Source organism: Leptodactylus fuscus, chromosome 8 (genome assembly GCF_031893055.1).
Source record: "Leptodactylus fuscus isolate aLepFus1 chromosome 8, aLepFus1.hap2, whole genome shotgun sequence".
NCBI lineage: Eukaryota > Metazoa > Chordata > Amphibia > Anura > Leptodactylidae > Leptodactylus > Leptodactylus fuscus.
In genome coordinates, this window is record NC_134272.1 from 60416031 (window position 1) to 60434259 (window position 18229).

The 18229-nt window shown below is 41.8% G+C and overlaps 1 protein-coding gene across 1 annotated transcript; it reads left to right on the plus strand.

Annotated features, from left to right (window-relative positions):
• The first annotated feature begins 14753 nt into the window (after positions 1-14753).
• LOC142216937 (hemoglobin subunit beta-2-like) lies at positions 14754-16597 on the plus strand. Its single transcript, XM_075285053.1, has 3 exons — positions 14754-14876; positions 15926-16148; positions 16383-16597. Exons 1-3 carry the CDS (start codon positions 14785-14787, stop codon positions 16509-16511), a joined length of 444 nt encoding a protein of 147 aa, XP_075141154.1. The 5' UTR covers positions 14754-14784; the 3' UTR covers positions 16512-16597.
• Positions 16598-18229: the final 1632 nt, after the last annotated feature.

The following is an 18229-nucleotide window of genomic DNA, read 5'->3' on the forward strand; positions in this document are numbered from 1 at the left end:
TCCATCAAAGGTCTCTGCTGCTCAACCACTCTATTCAACATCTGAAACGTTGAGTTCCAGCGTGTGGGGACGTCGCACAAAAGCCGGTGTTGTGGCACATGCAGGCGTTGCTGGAGAGATTTTAAGCTAGCAGCGGCTACTGTCGACTTGCGAAAGTGGGCGCACATGCGCCGCACTTTCACCAGTAGCTCTGGAACATTGGGGTAGCTCTTTAGGAAACGTTGCACCACTAGGTTGAAGACGTGGGCCAGGCATGGAACATGTTGGAGTCCGGCAAGCTCCAGAGCTGCTACCAGGTTCCGGCCGTTATCACAAACGACCATGCCTGGGCCCAGGTGCAGCGGCTCAAACCATATTGCCGTCTCATCGAGGAGGGCATCCCTCACCTCGGAGGCAGTGTGCTGTCTGTCCCCCAAGCTGATCAGCTTCAGCACAGCCTGCTGACGTCTACCAACGCCAGTGCTGCAACGTTTCCAACTCGTAGCTGGGGTCAATCTAACAGCGGAGGAGGAGGCGGTGGCGGTGGCGGAGGAGGAGGCGGTGGCGGAGGAGGAGGCGGTAGAGGAGGAGGAGGAGGGGGGTGTTCTTCTCGTGTCCCTGCCAGGAATGTTAGGCGGGGAGACGAGGTACACCGGGCCAGTTTGGGAAGCAGTCCCAGCCTCAACTACATTCACCCAGTGTGCCGTCAGTGAAATGTAGCGTCCCTGTCCGCATGCACTTGTCCACGCGTCGGTGGTCAAGTGGACCTTTGTGCAAAGCGCGGAACTAAGGGCCCGCCTGATGTTGAGTGACACGTGCTGGTGCAAGGCGGGGACGGCACACCGGGAGAAGTAGTGACGGCTAGGGACGGCATAGCGAGGTGCCGCAGTTGCCATCAGGTCCAGGAAGGCGGGAGTTTCAACAAGCCGGAACGCCAACATCTCCTGGGCCAGCAGTTTAGCGATGTTGGCGTTCAAGGCTTGCGCGTGTGGGTGGTTAGCAGTGTATTTCTGCCGCCGCTCCAATGTCTGAGAGATGGTGGGTTGTTGTAAAGAAACGCCTGATGGTGCCTTTGATGGTGCAGGAGAAGGAGATAAGACAGGACCAGGGGAGGATGAGGTAGAAGTCAACAAAGTGGCGGAGGCAGATGAAGTGGTGTCCTGGCTCGTCCTCTGGAGTGCATCGCCAGCACAGTCAGCAGTGGCAGTGGCAGAGGCAGAGGCAGTGGCAGTGGCGTGAACGGCAGGCGGCCTTTGTCCTGCCGTTGCTGCCTGCCACTGATTCCAGTGCTTGGATTCCAAATGACGGCGCATTGAAGTGGTGGACAGGTTGCTCTTCTCAGAGCCCCTAATCAATTTCGAGAGGCAAATTGTGCAGACAACACTATATCTGTCCTCGGCGCATTCCTTGAAAAAACTCCACACCTTCGAGAAACGTGCCCTCGAGGTGGGAGTTTTTCGGGGCTGGGTACGAACTGGAACATCTTGGGAGATTCCGGGTGTGGCCTGGCTTCGCCTAAGCTGCTGACCTCTGCCTCTGCCTCTAGCTACCCTTTTTGGTGCTGCACCTGCCTCAACATCCACACTACTTTCCCCGCTTGACATCCCCCCTGTCCAGGTCGGGTCAGTGTCCTCATCATCCACCACTTCCTCTTCCAACTCCTGTCTCATCTCCTCCTCCCGCACAATGCGCCGGTCAACTGGATGCCCTGACGGCAACTGCGTCACATCATCGTCGATGAGGGTGGGTTGCTGGTCATCCACCACCAAATCGAACGGAGATGGAGGAGACTCTAGTGTTTGAGCATCTGGACACAGATGCTCCTCTGTTAGGTTCGTGGAATCGTGACGTGGAGAGGCAGGTTGAGGGACAATGAAAGGAGCGGAGAACAGCTCTGGGGAGCAGGGACAGTTTGGGTTATTGTTCTGTAAAGCTTCGGAATTTTGGGAGGAAGGAAGACAAGACTGTTGGGTAATAGGAGGAGAGGAGGCAGAGTCTGACTGGCTGCTGGACAATGTGCTGTAAGCGTTCTCTGACAGCCATTGCAAGACCTGTTCCTGGTTCTCGGGCCTACTAAGGTTTGTACCCTGCAGTTTAGTTAATGTGGCAAGCAACCCTGGCACTGTGGAGTGGCGCAATGCTTGCTGCCCCACAGGAGTAGGCACGGGACGCCCTGTGGCTTCACTGCTACCTTGCTCCCCAGAACCATTCCCCCGACCTCGCCCACGGCCTCGTCCACGTCCCTTTCCGGGAGCCTTGCGCATTTTGAATTCCTAGTTAGAAATTGGCACTGTATACCAGTAGTAAAAATTGTGGGTGCACGTAACCCCAATATATTCTTTGAATTCCCAGTCAGACACTGGCACTATATGGCAGTAGCAAGAAATGAGGGTATTTGTATTCCCAATATACTCTTTGAATTCCCAGTCAGACAATGGCACTGTATACCAGTAGTAAAAATTGTGGGTGCACGTAACCCCAATATATTCTTTGAATTACCAGTCAGAAACTGGCACTATATGGCAGTAGCAAGAAATGAGGGTATTTGTATTCCCAATATACTCTTTGAATTCCCAGTCAGACAATGGCACTGTATACCAGTAGTAAAAATTGTGGGTGCACGTAACCCCAATATATTCTTTGAATTACCAGTCAGAAACTGGCACTATATGGCAGTAGCAAGAAATGAGGGTATTTATAACCCCAATATATTCTTTGAATTCCCAGTCAGACAATGGCACTGTATACCAGTAGTAAAAATTGTGGGTGCACGTAACCCCAATATATTCTTTGAATTCCCAGTCAGAAACTGGCACTATATGGCAGTAGCAAGAAATGAGGGTATTTGTATTCCCAATATACTCTTTGAATTCCCAGTCAGACAATGGCACTGTATACCAGTAGTAAAAATTGTGGGTGCACGTAACCCCAATATATTCTTTGAATTACCAGTCAGAAACTGGCACTATATGGCAGTAGCAAGAAATGAGGGTATTTATAACCCCAATATATTCTTTGAATTCCCAGTCAGACAATGGCACTGTATACCAGTAGTAAAAATTGTGGGTGCACGTAACCCCAATATATTCTTTGAATTCCCAGTCAGAAACTGGCACTATATGGCAGTAGCAAGAAATGAGGGTATTTGTATTCCCAATATACTCTTTGAATTCCCAGTCAGACAATGGCACTGTATACCAGTAGTAAAAATTGTGGGTGCACGTAACCCCAATATATTCTTTGAATTACCAGTCAGAAACTGGCACTATATGGCAGTAGCAAGAAATGAGGGTATTTATAACCCCAATATATTCTTTGAATTCCCAGTCAGACAATGGCACTGTATACCAGTAGTAAAAATTGTGGGTGCACGTAACCCCAATATATTCTTTGAATTCCCAGTCAGAAACTGGCACTATATGGCAGTAGCAAGAAATGAGGGTATTTGTATTCCCAATATACTCTTTGAATTCCCAGTCAGACAATGGCACTGTATACCAGTAGTAAAAATTGTGGGTGCACGTAACCCCAATATATTCTTTGAATTACCAGTCAGAAACTGGCACTATATGGCAGTAGCAAGAAATGAGGGTATTTATAACCCCAATATATTCTTTGAATTCCCAGTCAGACAATGGCACTGTATACCAGTAGTAAAAATTGTGGGTGCACGTAACCCCAATATATTCTTTGAATTACCAGTCAGAAACTGGCACTATATGGCAGTAGCAAGAAATGAGGGTATTTGTATTCCCAATATACTCTTTGAATTCCCAGTCAGACAATGGCACTGTATACCAGTAGTAAAAATTGTGGGTGCACGTAACCCCAATATATTCTTTGAATTACCAGTCAGAAACTGGCACTATATGGCAGTAGCAAGAAATGAGGGTATTTATAACCCCAATATATTCTTTGAATTCCCAGTCAGACAATGGCACTGTATACCAGTAGTAAAAATTGTGGGTGCACGTAACCCCAATATATTCTTTGAATTCCCAGTCAGAAACTGGCACTATATGGCAGTAGCAAGAAATGAGGGTATTTGTATTCCCAATATACTCTTTGAATTCCCAGTCAGACAATGGCACTGTATACCAGTAGTAAAAATTGTGGGTGCACGTAACCCCAATATATTCTTTGAATTACCAGTCAGAAACTGGCACTATATGGCAGTAGCAAGAAATGAGGGTATTTATAACCCCAATATATTCTTTGAATTCCCAGTCAGACAATGGCACTGTATACCAGTAGTAAAAATTGTGGGTGCACGTAACCCCAATATATTCTTTGAATTACCAGTCAGAAACTGGCACTATATGGCAGTAGCAAGAAATGAGGGTATTTGTATTCCCAATATACTCTTTGAATTCCCAGTCAGACAATGGCACTGTATACCAGTAGTAAAAATTGTGGGTGCACGTAACCCCAATATATTCTTTGAATTACCAGTCAGAAACTGGCACTATATGGCAGTAGCAAGAAATGAGGGTATTTATAACCCCAATATATTCTTTGAATTCCCAGTCAGACAATGGCACTGTATACCAGTAGTAAAAATTGTGGGTGCACGTAACCCCAATATATTCTTTGAATTCCCAGTCAGAAACTGGCACTATATGGCAGTAGCAAGAAATGAGGGTATTTGTATTCCCAATATACTCTTTGAATTCCCAGTCAAACAATGGCACTGTATACCAGTAGTAAAAATTGTGGGTGCACGTAACCCCAATATATTCTTTGAATTACCAGTCAGAAACTGGCACTATATGGCAGTAGCAAGAAATGAGGGTATTTATAACCCCAATATATTCTTTGAATTCCCAGTCAGACAATGGCACTGTATACCAGTAGTAAAAATTGTGGGTGCACGTAACCCCAATATATTCTTTGAATTACCAGTCAGAAACTGGCACTATATGGCAGTAGCAAGAAATGAGGGTATTTGTATTCCCAATATACTCTTTGAATTCCCAGTCAGACAATGGCACTGTATACCAGTAGTAAAAATTGTGGGTGCACGTAACCCCAATATATTCTTTGAATTACCAGTCAGAAACTGGCACTATATGGCAGTAGCAAGAAATGAGGGTATTTATAACCCCAATATATTCTTTGAATTCCCAGTCAGACAATGGCACTGTATACCAGTAGTAAAAATTGTGGGTGCACGTAACCCCAATATATTCTTTGAATTCCCAGTCAGACACTGGCACTATATGGCAGTAGCAAGAAATGAGGGTATTTGTATTCCCAATATATTCTTTGAATTCCCAGTCAGACAATGGCACTGTATACCAGTAGTAAAAATTGTGGGTGCACGTAACCCCAATATATTCTTTGAATTCCCAGTCAGACACTGGCACTATATGGCAGTAGCAAGAAATGAGGGTATTTGTATTCCCAATATATTCTTTGAATTCCCAGTCAGACAATGGCACTGTATACCAGTAGTAAAAATTGTGGGTGCACGTAACCCCAATATATTCTTTGAATTACCAGTCAGAAACTGGCACTATATGGCAGTAGCAAGAAATGAGGGTATTTGTATTCCCAATATATTCTTTGAATTCCCAGTCAGACAATGGCACTGTATACCAGTAGTAAAAATTGTGGGTGCACGTAACCCCAATATATTCTTTGAATTCCCAGTCAGACACTGGCACTATATGGCAGTAGCAAGAAATGAGGGTATTTGTATTCCCAATATATTCTTTGAATTCCCAGTCAGACAATGGCACTGTATACCAGTAGTAAAAATTGTGGGTGTATATAGCCCCAATTCTATTGCTAGGGGACTTGCAGGGTATTTCTGGGGTGAAGGTGGGGGGGCACACCGTTGGAACGGGTATCGGGGTATATATCGGGTATACGGGAATACACTGACAGTGTATTCCATTCAGGATCCTGGGAAAGCTGGGTTGCGGCGATTGAGCCCGTCAGTGCCACGTTACACTGACAAGCTTCTCCCTGGAATTTAGCTCTTACAAGAGCTGTTGGTTGTCTTTTCCTTCCTATCCTAGCCTGTCCCTGCCTACCCAGAATCTAAGCCCTAGCTAGCTGGACGGAAACCTCCGTCCTCGGTGAATTGCAAGCTCAGAATGACGCGAACCTGGGCGGCGCTGTTCTTTTAAATTAGAGGTCACATGTTTTCGGCAGCCAATGGGTTTTGCCTACTTTTTTCAACGTCACCGGTGTCGTAGTTCCTGTCCCACCTACCCTGCGCTGTTATTGGAGCAAAAAAGGCGCCAGGGAAGGTGGGAGGGGAATCGAGTAATGGCGCACTTTACCACGCGGTGTTCGATTCGATTCGAACATGTCGAACAGCCTAATATCCGATCGAACATGAGTTCGATAGAACACTGTTCGCTCATCTCTATCTCTTATCAGTGTCAGGTCATAGTAATACTGTGAGGGCCGCTCTGTATTACTATTCATCCTATTACATCTCTTATCAGTGTCAGGTCCTAGTAATACTGTGAGGGCCGCCCTGTATTACTATTCATCCTATTACATCTCTTATCAGTGTCAGGCCATAGTAATACAGTGTGAGGGCTGCTCTGTATTACTATTCATCCTATTACATCTCTTATCAGTGTCAGGACATAGTAATACTGTGAGGGCCGCTCTGTATTACTATTCATCCTATTACATCTCTTATCAGTGTCAGGTCCTAGTAACACTGTGTGATGGCCGCTCTGTATTACTATTCATCCTATTACATCTCTTATCAGTGTCAGGTCATAGTAATACTGTGATGGCCGCTCTGTATTACTATTCATCCTATTACATCTCTTATCAGTGTCAGGTCCTAGTAATACTGTGAGGGCCGCCCTGTATTACTATTCATCCTATTACATCTCTTATCAGTGTCAGGACATAGTAATACTGTGAGGGCCGCCCTGTATTACTATTCATCCTATTACATCTCTTATCAGTGTCAGGTCATAGTAATACTGTGAGGGCCGCTCTGTATTACTATTCATCCTATTACATCTCTTATCAGTGTCAGGTCATAGTAATACTGTGAGGGCCGCTCTGTATTACTATTCATCCTATTACATCTCTTATCAGTGTCAGGTCATAGTAATACTGTGAGGGCTGCTCTGTATTACTCTTCATCCTATTACATCTCTTATCAGTGTCAGGACATAGTAATACTGTGAGGGCCGCTCTGTATTACTATTCATCCTATTACATCTCTTATCAGTGTCAGGTCCTAGTAATACTGTGAGGGCCGCTCTGTATTACTATTCATCCTATTACATCTCTTATCAGTGTCAGGACATAGTAATACTGTGATGGCCGCCCTGTATTACTATTCATCCTATTACATCTCTTATCAGTGTCAGGTCCTAGTAATACTGTGAGGGCCGCCCTGTATTACTATTCATCCTATTACATCTCTTATCAGTGTCAGGTCATAGTAATACTGTGAGGGCCGCTCTGTATTACTATTCATCCTATTACATCTCTTATCAGTGTCAGGTCATAGTAATACTGTGAGGGCCGCTCTGTATTACTATTCATCCTATTACATCTCTTATCAGTGTCAGGTCATAGTAATACTGTGAGGGCTGCTCTGTATTACTCTTCATCCTATTACATCTCTTATCAGTGTCAGGACATAGTAATACTGTGAGGGCCGCTCTGTATTACTATTCATCCTATTACATCTCTTATCAGTGTCAGGTCCTAGTAATACTGTGAGGGCCGCTCTGTATTACTATTCATCCTATTACATCTCTTATCAGTGTCAGGACATAGTAATACAGTGTGAGGGCCGCTCTGTATTACTATTCATCCTATTACATCTCTTATCAGTGTCAGGTCCTAGTAATACTGTGAGGGCTGCTCTGTATTACTATTCATCCTATTACATCTCTTATCAGTGTCAGGTCCTAGTAACACTGTGTGATGGCCGCCCTGTATTACTATTCATCCTATTACATCTCTTATCAGTGTCAGGGCCTAGTAATACTGTGATGGCTGCTCTGTATTACTATTCATGCTATTACATCTCTTATCAGTGTCAGGACATAGTAATACTGTGAGGGCTGCTCTGTATTACTATTTATCCTATTACATCTCTTATCAGTGTCAGGTCATAGTAACACTGTGAGGGCCGCCCTGTATTACTATTCATCCTATTACATCTCTTATCAGTGTCAGGACATAGTAATACTGTGAGGGCCGCTCTGTATTACTATTCATCCTATTACATCTCTTATCAGTGTCAGGACATAGTAATACTGTGAGGGCTGCTCTGTATTACTATTTATCCTATTACATCTCTTATCAGTGTCAGGTCATAGTAATACTGTGAGGGCCGCCCTGTATTACTATTCATCCTATTACATCTCTTATCAGTGTCAGGTCATAGTAATACTGTGAGGGCTGCTCTGTATTACTATTCATCCTATTACATCTCTTATCAGTGTCAGGACATAGTAATACTGTGAGGGCCGCCCTGTATTACTATTCATCCTATTACATCTCTTATCAGTGTCAGGACATAGTAATACTGTGATGGCCGCTCTGTATTACTATTCATCCTATTACATCTCTTATCAGTGTCAGGTCATAGTAATACTGTGAGGGCTGCTCTGTATTACTATTCATCCTATTACATCTCTTATCAGTGTCAGGACATAGTAATACTGTGAGGGCCGCCCTGTATTACTATTCATCCTATTACATCTCTTATCAGTGTCAGGTCCTAGTAATACTGTGAGGGCCGCCCTGTATTACTATTCATCCTATTACATCTCTTATCAGTGTCAGGCCATAGTAATACAGTGTGAGGGCTGCTCTGTATTACTATTCATCCTATTACATCTCTTATCAGTGTCAGGACATAGTAATACTGTGAGGGCCGCTCTGTATTACTATTCATCCTATTACATCTCTTATCAGTGTCAGGTCATAGTAATACTGTGAGGGCCGCTCTGTATTACTATTCATCCTATTACATCTCTTATCAGTGTCAGGTCCTAGTAATACTGTGAGGGCTGCTCTGTATTACTATTCATCCTATTACATCTCTTATCAGTGTCAGGTCCTAGTAACACTGTGTGATGGCCGCCCTGTATTACTATTCATCCTATTACATCTCTTATCAGTGTCAGGGCCTAGTAATACTGTGATGGCTGCTCTGTATTACTATTCATGCTATTACATCTCTTATCAGTGTCAGGACATAGTAATACTGTGAGGGCTGCTCTGTATTACTATTTATCCTATTACATCTCTTATCAGTGTCAGGTCATAGTAACACTGTGAGGGCCGCCCTGTATTACTATTCATCCTATTACATCTCTTATCAGTGTCAGGACATAGTAATACTGTGAGGGCCGCTCTGTATTACTATTCATCCTATTACATCTCTTATCAGTGTCAGGACATAGTAATACTGTGAGGGCTGCTCTGTATTACTATTTATCCTATTACATCTCTTATCAGTGTCAGGTCATAGTAATACTGTGAGGGCCGCCCTGTATTACTATTCATCCTATTACATCTCTTATCAGTGTCAGGTCATAGTAATACTGTGAGGGCTGCTCTGTATTACTATTCATCCTATTACATCTCTTATCAGTGTCAGGACATAGTAATACTGTGAGGGCCGCCCTGTATTACTATTCATCCTATTACATCTCTTATCAGTGTCAGGACATAGTAATACTGTGATGGCCGCTCTGTATTACTATTCATCCTATTACATCTCTTATCAGTGTCAGGTCATAGTAATACTGTGAGGGCTGCTCTGTATTACTATTCATCCTATTACATCTCTTATCAGTGTCAGGACATAGTAATACTGTGAGGGCCGCCCTGTATTACTATTCATCCTATTACATCTCTTATCAGTGTCAGGTCCTAGTAATACTGTGAGGGCCGCCCTGTATTACTATTCATCCTATTACATCTCTTATCAGTGTCAGGCCATAGTAATACAGTGTGAGGGCTGCTCTGTATTACTATTCATCCTATTACATCTCTTATCAGTGTCAGGACATAGTAATACTGTGAGGGCCGCTCTGTATTACTATTCATCCTATTACATCTCTTATCAGTGTCAGGTCCTAGTAATACTGTGAGGGCTGCTCTGTATTACTATTCATCCTATTACATCTCTTATCAGTGTCAGGTCCTAGTAATACTGTGAGGGCGGCTCTGTATTACTATTCATCCTATTACATCTCTTATCAGTGTCAGGTCCTAGTAATACTGTGATGACCGCTCTGGATTACTATTCACCCTATTACATCTCTTATCAGTGTCAGGTGAATACTAAAGGCTCAGAATACTAAGGACTGTTTTATAAAATGCCGCCCAATAAATGACCATCTATTGGGCAAATTTATCCAAAAGCGAAGAGCACAAAATTGTGTCAAAGAGCTGAGACAAGTAAACAAAGTGACTCGCAGCTTGAAAAGAAACAGATGAGACAGGCTAAATGTAAGGGCCCAAAAATACACGTGTAAAAAATACACATGTAAAAATAAGACTCCCATTGACTTTAATGACATTTTACACATGTATTTTGACGAGTATTTTGACATGTTTTTTTACACGTGTAAAAAAATGTCATTGAAGCCAACAGGAGTCTTATTTTTACATGTGTATTTTGCCAAAATAAACGCGCATTTACGCCGTGTGAACAGGCCCTAAGGCAGCTGAGACATCAGAGCAACGGGAGAATTGCAATTGCATTCCGTCCAGGATGGGGGGGTCTCCATGCGGACTCCTTGCGGACGGAATACAAGCGCTAGTGTGAACCAACCCTGAGGGGCCCAAGACAGTGGCTCATACTAGAAAAAAAAATGGGAGTTAATATTTTCATGTAGCTGTATACTGGCCCCAGCATGTATTCCAATGGTGAGCCCTAGGTATCCCAATCCAATACTAATTTGTAGTTATACATTGGTATATCCTCATGATAAATGCATGTGATAGAAGGCTGTAATGTAGTCTGAACAGAGCCATAGTTCTCCCTTCATAAACACTCCTGTAAAATATAATGAATGACTTGAACTGTTATCACTTTACTATATCTCCATTCTCTTTCTATTATTACTCTAGATGCATTCACAATGAAGTGTAGACCTTGCTCAGCAATAATGCATTTAAAGGGCGACACTCTACGCACGTAAGATTTTTACTAAAAATGCCTCTATGGATACTGTTGAAATATTACTATATAGGCTGCATTATATACAGTCAATGACCAATACAAGAGCTAGAATAGAGCTAGAAAAACACAAAAAAACATTACCGCAGAAAAAAAAACTGACTCAGGACTTGTATCAGTAAAAACAGATCAGATAGGAGAAAAGAGTTAGACTGAGGGCAAGGAAAAGTTTTCAAAAAAGTTACCAAAATTCATGAGTCATCCGGACAAACCCAATAGTGTCAGCAAGATAATGTACATCAATAGGAATACATTGACTTGCAACTTTGATGCAGAAGTCAGCGGAGAAGTAAATAACAATTGTAAGGATAGATTTACCTTCAATGAACATAAACATTATGCAGTGATATATACAAAGGCATTGGGTGGGGAGGGCACTTATTTAAGGTGTATATGCATGTAAAGACTTATATTATGTATTCTTATCAAACCATACGCTGGTATACATATACTTGTCTAAATAATATGATATAATGATTAAATAACTCTATACATAAAACATCAGAAAACCAGCATAATAAACAGATATAAAAATCTATATATGCTGTACACAGAGTGACTACAGTATATCTATACAGGCTACACATAGAAAGGTCTACCATGTGCATGAGCTGTAAGACTTGGTTCAGACATTAACTTCAGTGAAGAAAACTTCAGCATAGAAAACAGATATAAAGACAATGGTGGATTGCTATATTGGTTCATTTCTACTGTTTTGCATATTTTATACTATGTCACTGTACATGCCTGAGCACATGTCAATTCTATCTTTGCGATATACATATAAAATCTGGATTTGTGCTCTGATACATCCTTTTAAATAAAAAATGAGTTAAAAAAAACCCCAAAACAATGGGGAACATTTATCAAGTCTCTTAAACCTATCTTTCTAAAATTCTGCCCCTTTTTTAAGTTTAATGTTGCCTGAACATGATTTATCACGTGTTTGCTCCTATTTTGAAGGCTTTTAGGTTCAGACACCATGTTGTGGAAATGCAGAACCAGCAAAAAGAATGGGAGTTTGGCTAATCCCATCCACACATTGCGGGGGGAAAAAGCTGAATAATCAAAAACGCAGCATGTCAATTTTACCTGCAGCAAAGCCTACGTTTTAACTATTGATTTAATAAGGGAAGAAAAAACAGAGAAAAATACACAATACAAAACACTGCAGAAAAAAATGCAATGCGTTCCTGCTGTAAGTTTTTCCGCAGCATTGTTTAGTAGCGTTCTGCAACGAGGAGCCTTAGTTTTGTACAAGGTTCTAAGGCTAAGGCCCCAATGTTGCGGAAACGCAGCTTTTTTGTTGCAGATTTTGTTGCCTTTTTTTGAGCCAAATCCAAGAATTGCTACAAAAGGAATGGGAAATATATAGATAGTAGTTATACTTCTATCTTCTACTTTATCCACTCCTGGCTTTGGCTCAAAAAACGCAACAAAATCTGCAACAAAAGAAGCTGCTTTTCTGCAACGTGGGGCATCAGCCTAACAGCAACTGAGCGCGGTTTATCTGCAGTAACATTTTACTATACATTTATGAAATGCAACCGTTTTTATTTGTAAAAAATGTAAAAAAAAAAAAAAAAAAAAAAGCTACACTTCAGTAGCAGAGTAGCAGATAAAATGGACATATTTGATAACATTTGAATCACAATTTCCACAAAGCAAATAATGTGCAGAATGTTTGATGCCATTGCAGCTTTTTAGTAAATTAGGGGTGAAGTTCAGAGGTATAAAAAAAAATCACATGCCAAAAAACGGTGCAAAAATGGAAAAATGCTGAACAACCTCCAATGATCGCTTGAAAGGCACCAAAATGTAAATTGTGAACTCGTCCTGTATTGTATCATTGAAGAAAGAAGCTACAAATGTGGAAATCAGCTGTAAGAGATATTTGTAGCGCTCTACCACACCACCTAGTGGTGAACGATGGTTTATGGAAAAGGACTTCTTCCTCGCATCTTCACAGTGCCAGATTAGGGCTTAATGTTTGCAGGGCAAATTGTTCTTCATAATGATACCATTATTATTCTGGGAAGCTGGAAAAAAAATCAGAATGGGGTGGAAATGGAGAAAAGTGCATTTGTGCGACTTTCTTCGTTCACCGTGCTGCCAAAATGACATATCTTCTGTATTCTATATTTTAGTACAATTCCAGGGAAACCAAATCTATATAATTTTATTTAAGTTTTAACCCTTAACAAAAATGTAAAACTTTGCAATAAAGTATTCTCTAAAAGTTGCCATGTACACCCGTAACGTTTTTGTGAACAGGGATGCAAAGGACGTCTTATTTTTGTGGGGACGGATGTAATTTTTAGTTATAACATTTTGGGGAATGTCTATTGCTTTGATCACTTTTTATTCAAATTTTTATCAGGAGCGAAACAGCGTAAAAATGGCGGTTCAGTAATTTAGATTTTTATTTTTCCTGCTACTGCATTAACAATACAGGAAAAATATTTATAAGCTTGTAGACCAGGCGTTTTTAAACACAGGGATATGTAATGTGCATGTGTTTCACAATAACTTTTATATGTATTGTTAAAGTATATAATACAATGCAAAATATTGGCATTTGTACATACAAATAAATGGCAAGACAAATTTGGGAGCCATCAATGGGCTCCCATGTGTCAAGACAACAGGACGTGGGTTCCAGATCTTGCCCTATGTCCCAGTCATCCATGGCAAAATGGCGCCTTGATCAGCCTTGACTGAGGCTCTGGGAGCCTTAATGCCCGTGATCAGTACGTGCACTGATCGCAAGTATTAGCATGGGGTCTCTATAATACAGCAGATATGGAAGCTATGGAGATCTCTCAGCTCCTGAGCGGCCATCACATTCAAATATCCAACATCAGCCGTACTATAGGGGCGGATGTAGGGAAGGAGTAAAAAAATGACAGACACCTGATAGACCCCATTATAATCAGTGGCGGCTTCTGCGCTCTGTGTGACCCCACACAGTTGTCTAATTCCCCTGACGGACCTGAACAAGGAAAAGACGTAACTAGTGTGAACCTAGTGTGAACTATTTATTTATTTTTTAAACCATCACCAATTTGAAGCGATGTGTGAACAGACTCTAAGAAATGTATCAGTGCTAAAAAGAATCGCAGAAAACCCCAAAAAGTATTAAAATGACTTGCATAGTCTTTTAGCAAGAATGCTGCAAAATGTGACTGCTCAGAGAGATGAAAAGGTTCCAGAAATCAATGGGTTAAACAGTAAGCATTAAAAATTAGGAAATGGTATTGTAAACTCAGATAGGATTAGTAGATCAGAGAGATCGCCTCATGAAGACAATTCCTATCTCTATGTCTATATACTGACAAAATCTCACTAAATCGCACATTTGCTTACTCTATATTTCATATTAAACCTTATCATTGTGTATATAAGTGGTATCCCTGTGTGTTCAGCAGGTTTTCACTGCTTTAATTCTACTTTTTACTCTCAGGCCAATCAGATTTCCCTGGACTGAGGCACAAGAATGACACAGCAGTATTTGGGAATGGGTGGACCTTGAGAAATCCTGTTATAAAGAGGCAGAGGTACCGCATGGCTTCACTGTCATCCCCAGTGTCCAACAGCACTAGACAGCCATCATGGTTCATTGGACTGCTGAAGAGAAATCCGCCATCACCTCTGTGTGGTCCAAGGTCAATGCGGAACAGGACGGTCATGAGGCTCTGACCAGGTAATACTCCTACCGAAATACATAACATATTATTACCAATATATATTCAGATGTATACATTTGTATTCAATATATTTTATAGAATGTTACATTGGGCTGTATTGTTCATGTATATATAATTATATATATATATATATATATATATATATATATATATATATATATATAACATATTGGTCATATAAGCTATACTGCTGTACATCTATTCCCTTAGCTATTGCATTATATTACTGTCACACACTGACAATGCAGTGCAATATGCAGGTGGCATGTTATAGAGCAAGAGCTGAGCAGATTGATATATAGTTTTATGGGAAAGGATTAAGTATAACTTGTCATTTATTCATTCTGGGCTTAACTGTCAAGGGGGCGGTCCTATCAGCAATTGACTGTCAATCGCTGATTGGAACGGACAACTTGATAACTCAAGCCAGAAGAAGCAAAGATAGGAATGAATAAATAACAGGTTATACTGAAATTTTTGGCACTAAAGTATATATCAATCTTCTTAGTTCCTCCGGCTCAGTAAGCTGTTGCCTGCAGACTGGACTCAATTCTATTTAAATGAGGCAAGTAATGATTATAGGAAAATGTGGGAAATCAGCCTAATATTAAAGAGGACCTTTCACCACTTTTGGGCACATGCAGTGTTATATACTGCCAGAAAGCCGACAGTGCGCTGAGTTCAGCGCACTGTCGGCTTTCCCGATCTGTGCCCGGGAACACCCCCTCCCTCTGCTCACACAGCTCGTCCATAGACGAGCATTATCAGGGAGGGAGGGGGGAGTTCCTCCCCGCTCCACAGTACAGCGCGATAGGCACTGCGAGGCAGAAGGACGTCTCTGGCTAATGGTCAGAAACGCCCTTCTGACCATAGAGCACTACGGTACCGGCACCGTAAGCTCTTTACATCGGGCACAGATCGGGAAAGCCGACAGTGCGCTGAACTCAGCGCACTGTCGGCTTTCTGGCAGTATATAACACTGCATGTGCCCAAAAGTGGTGAAAGGTCCTCTTTAAGTGTGCTTTATTCTGCTTTTAAACTTTAGGCTTCTGGTTGTGTACCCCTGGACCCAGAGATACTTCAGCTCCTTCGGAAACCTTTCCAATGTCACCGCCGTTTCTGGTAATGCCAAGGTCAGGGCCCATGGCAAGAAGGTGCTGTCTGCTGTTGGCAGTGCCATCCAGCACCTGGATGATGTGAAACATCACTTTGCCGCTCTCAGCAAGTCCCATGCCCAGGAGCTCCATGTGGACCCTGAGAACTTTAAGGTACAGCATATGTTACAACTTTCCATACACTTTGGATTTGTATCTGTACATTTTTGGGATATAAAGATATCACTTACTCATTTTAAAACAACAAATCACACAAAGAACATCATAAAATATTATCTTACTGTGACATTATCTTCACCTATATACTCATAGCTAATAATCTTATACTTACATTCATTTATCTTTGGAAATATCCATTTGAAAACAAATTTCTTTTTCCATTCACAGCGTCTTGGAGAAGTTCTGGTCATCGTCTTGGCCTCCAAGTTGGGAAACTCATTCACCCCTCAGGTCCATGCTTCCTGGGAGAAGTTCGTCAATGTCCTGGTGGCTGCTCTGAGCCACGGCTATTTCTAAATCACTGTAACCTTTGAGCATTGTTCCATCTATGTTCCCAGTGACTCGGAAATGTCAGTGAAATAAAAGCTCATTTTGAAATTTGTTAAACAGCTGCTCATAGTGTCTTTTTATGGCTCACAACAGGTTAAATTAGAAAGCCGAAGAGTAATATATTACCTTGGTGGATCAGTATAAGCATTGCCTTAGTAATATGTGACTCACATACAATGGTTACACGTAGAGCATCTTCCATTTTGCCAATAGAAGGTGTAACACAAACATTCCCAATGTGATAAGATAGTGGTATGCGTATGGCCGGCTGCTCATAACACATTACACAGGCATATGTTATTAATTATGGATCTTTTCATATTTTTAATATGGTTTATTCATAATCTCACTCCACAAGAAGGGTTTCATGGATAGAAAGTTGATGTGTGATCATTGGGGTTCCGACCCCCTCACCACCAATGATATGTGACCACTGTAGACCTTTCACTGTGGTAAGTGGCACAGCTCCATCCATGTACCCATTGCTGTGTCCAGTATTGAATGGCCACAGCCTAGATACTGGCCCATTTTTCTTACTTGGCTACCAGGTGTTCTAGGCTAGCTTTTAATATTATATCTTAAAAATAACATCAAAGCACTTAGGCACATATGTAAAATACAAGTATACAATATATTCTCACATCCATATGTTGTGATTGTGAAATTATAAGGCGTTAAAAATGTCGAAAATTTGGTGGTGTTCTCAGTGGGTTGTCATGGCCATTTTGAGTTTTGATATATAATCTATGCCAGTCTTCATATCTCCTGTGCAATGGCAGATGTTGTGCCTCATATATGATAAGGTGCCAGTCTCCTCATAAATTAGGAGTACCCTCTGCACGACCATGCACCAGCACTGAACTCTATGCCAGCCCAGATAACTGGTGCACGAAGCATAATGCATCTCCTTTCAAGTGTCTTTGGTCTTCTCTGTATGTACTTGACTTCCAAACAAGAAGCAATTAATTTGAGAGGAGAATACTTCCCTATCATAGTGCTTCAAGAATATACTGACTCTCTAACTCTTTACATGTATACAGTAACTACTAATACCCTAATACATGTCTGTAGTGTTCTTTTTCCCTGTCCCACTACTGAAATCCCTTTTTGCTTCAATGCACTGGCCATTAGTGCCCCTTACACAGTATATTGCCCCATTAGTGCCCCTCAAACAGTATAATGCCACCATTAGTGCCCCTCACACAGTATAATGCCCCATTAGTGCCCCTCACAAAGTATAATGCCCCATTAGTGCCCCTCACACAGTATAATGCCCCATTAGTGCCCCTCACAAAGTATAATGCCCCATTAGTGCCTCTCACACAGTATATTGCCCCATTAGTGCCCCTCACACAGTATAATGCCTCATCAGTGCCCCTCACACAGTATAATGCCCTATTAGTGCCCACCATACAGTATAATGCCTCATTTGTGCCCACCACACAGTATAATGCACATTGGTTCCTGACACACAGTTTAGTGCTCCATATTGCCCCTCCCATAGTTTAATGCTTCATTAGTGTCCGACTACAGTAAGTATAATGCCCTTTTAATTCTTGCCACACAGTATAATGCTCTTTTTTGCCCCCATCCACACATAGACATTACAATGCTTCATTATACAATGTGGAGGCACCAGCAGGACAATAAAATATGTGGAGGCCACTACTGGGGCTTTCTCTATA

What these genes read in the sequence shown, in the direction of transcription:
- LOC142216937 (XM_075285053.1), top strand. Translation starts at nt 14,785, where the DNA reads ATGGTTCATTGGACTGCTGAAGAGAAATCCGCCATCACCTCTGTGTGG. An exon ending in GGTCATGAGGCTCTGACCAG is followed by an intron (nt 14,877 to 15,925) that starts GTAATACTCCTA and finishes TTTAAACTTTAG; the next exon opens with GCTTCTGGTTGTGTACCCCT. An exon ending in TGGACCCTGAGAACTTTAAG is followed by an intron (nt 16,149 to 16,382) that starts GTACAGCATATG and finishes TTCCATTCACAG; the next exon opens with CGTCTTGGAGAAGTTCTGGT.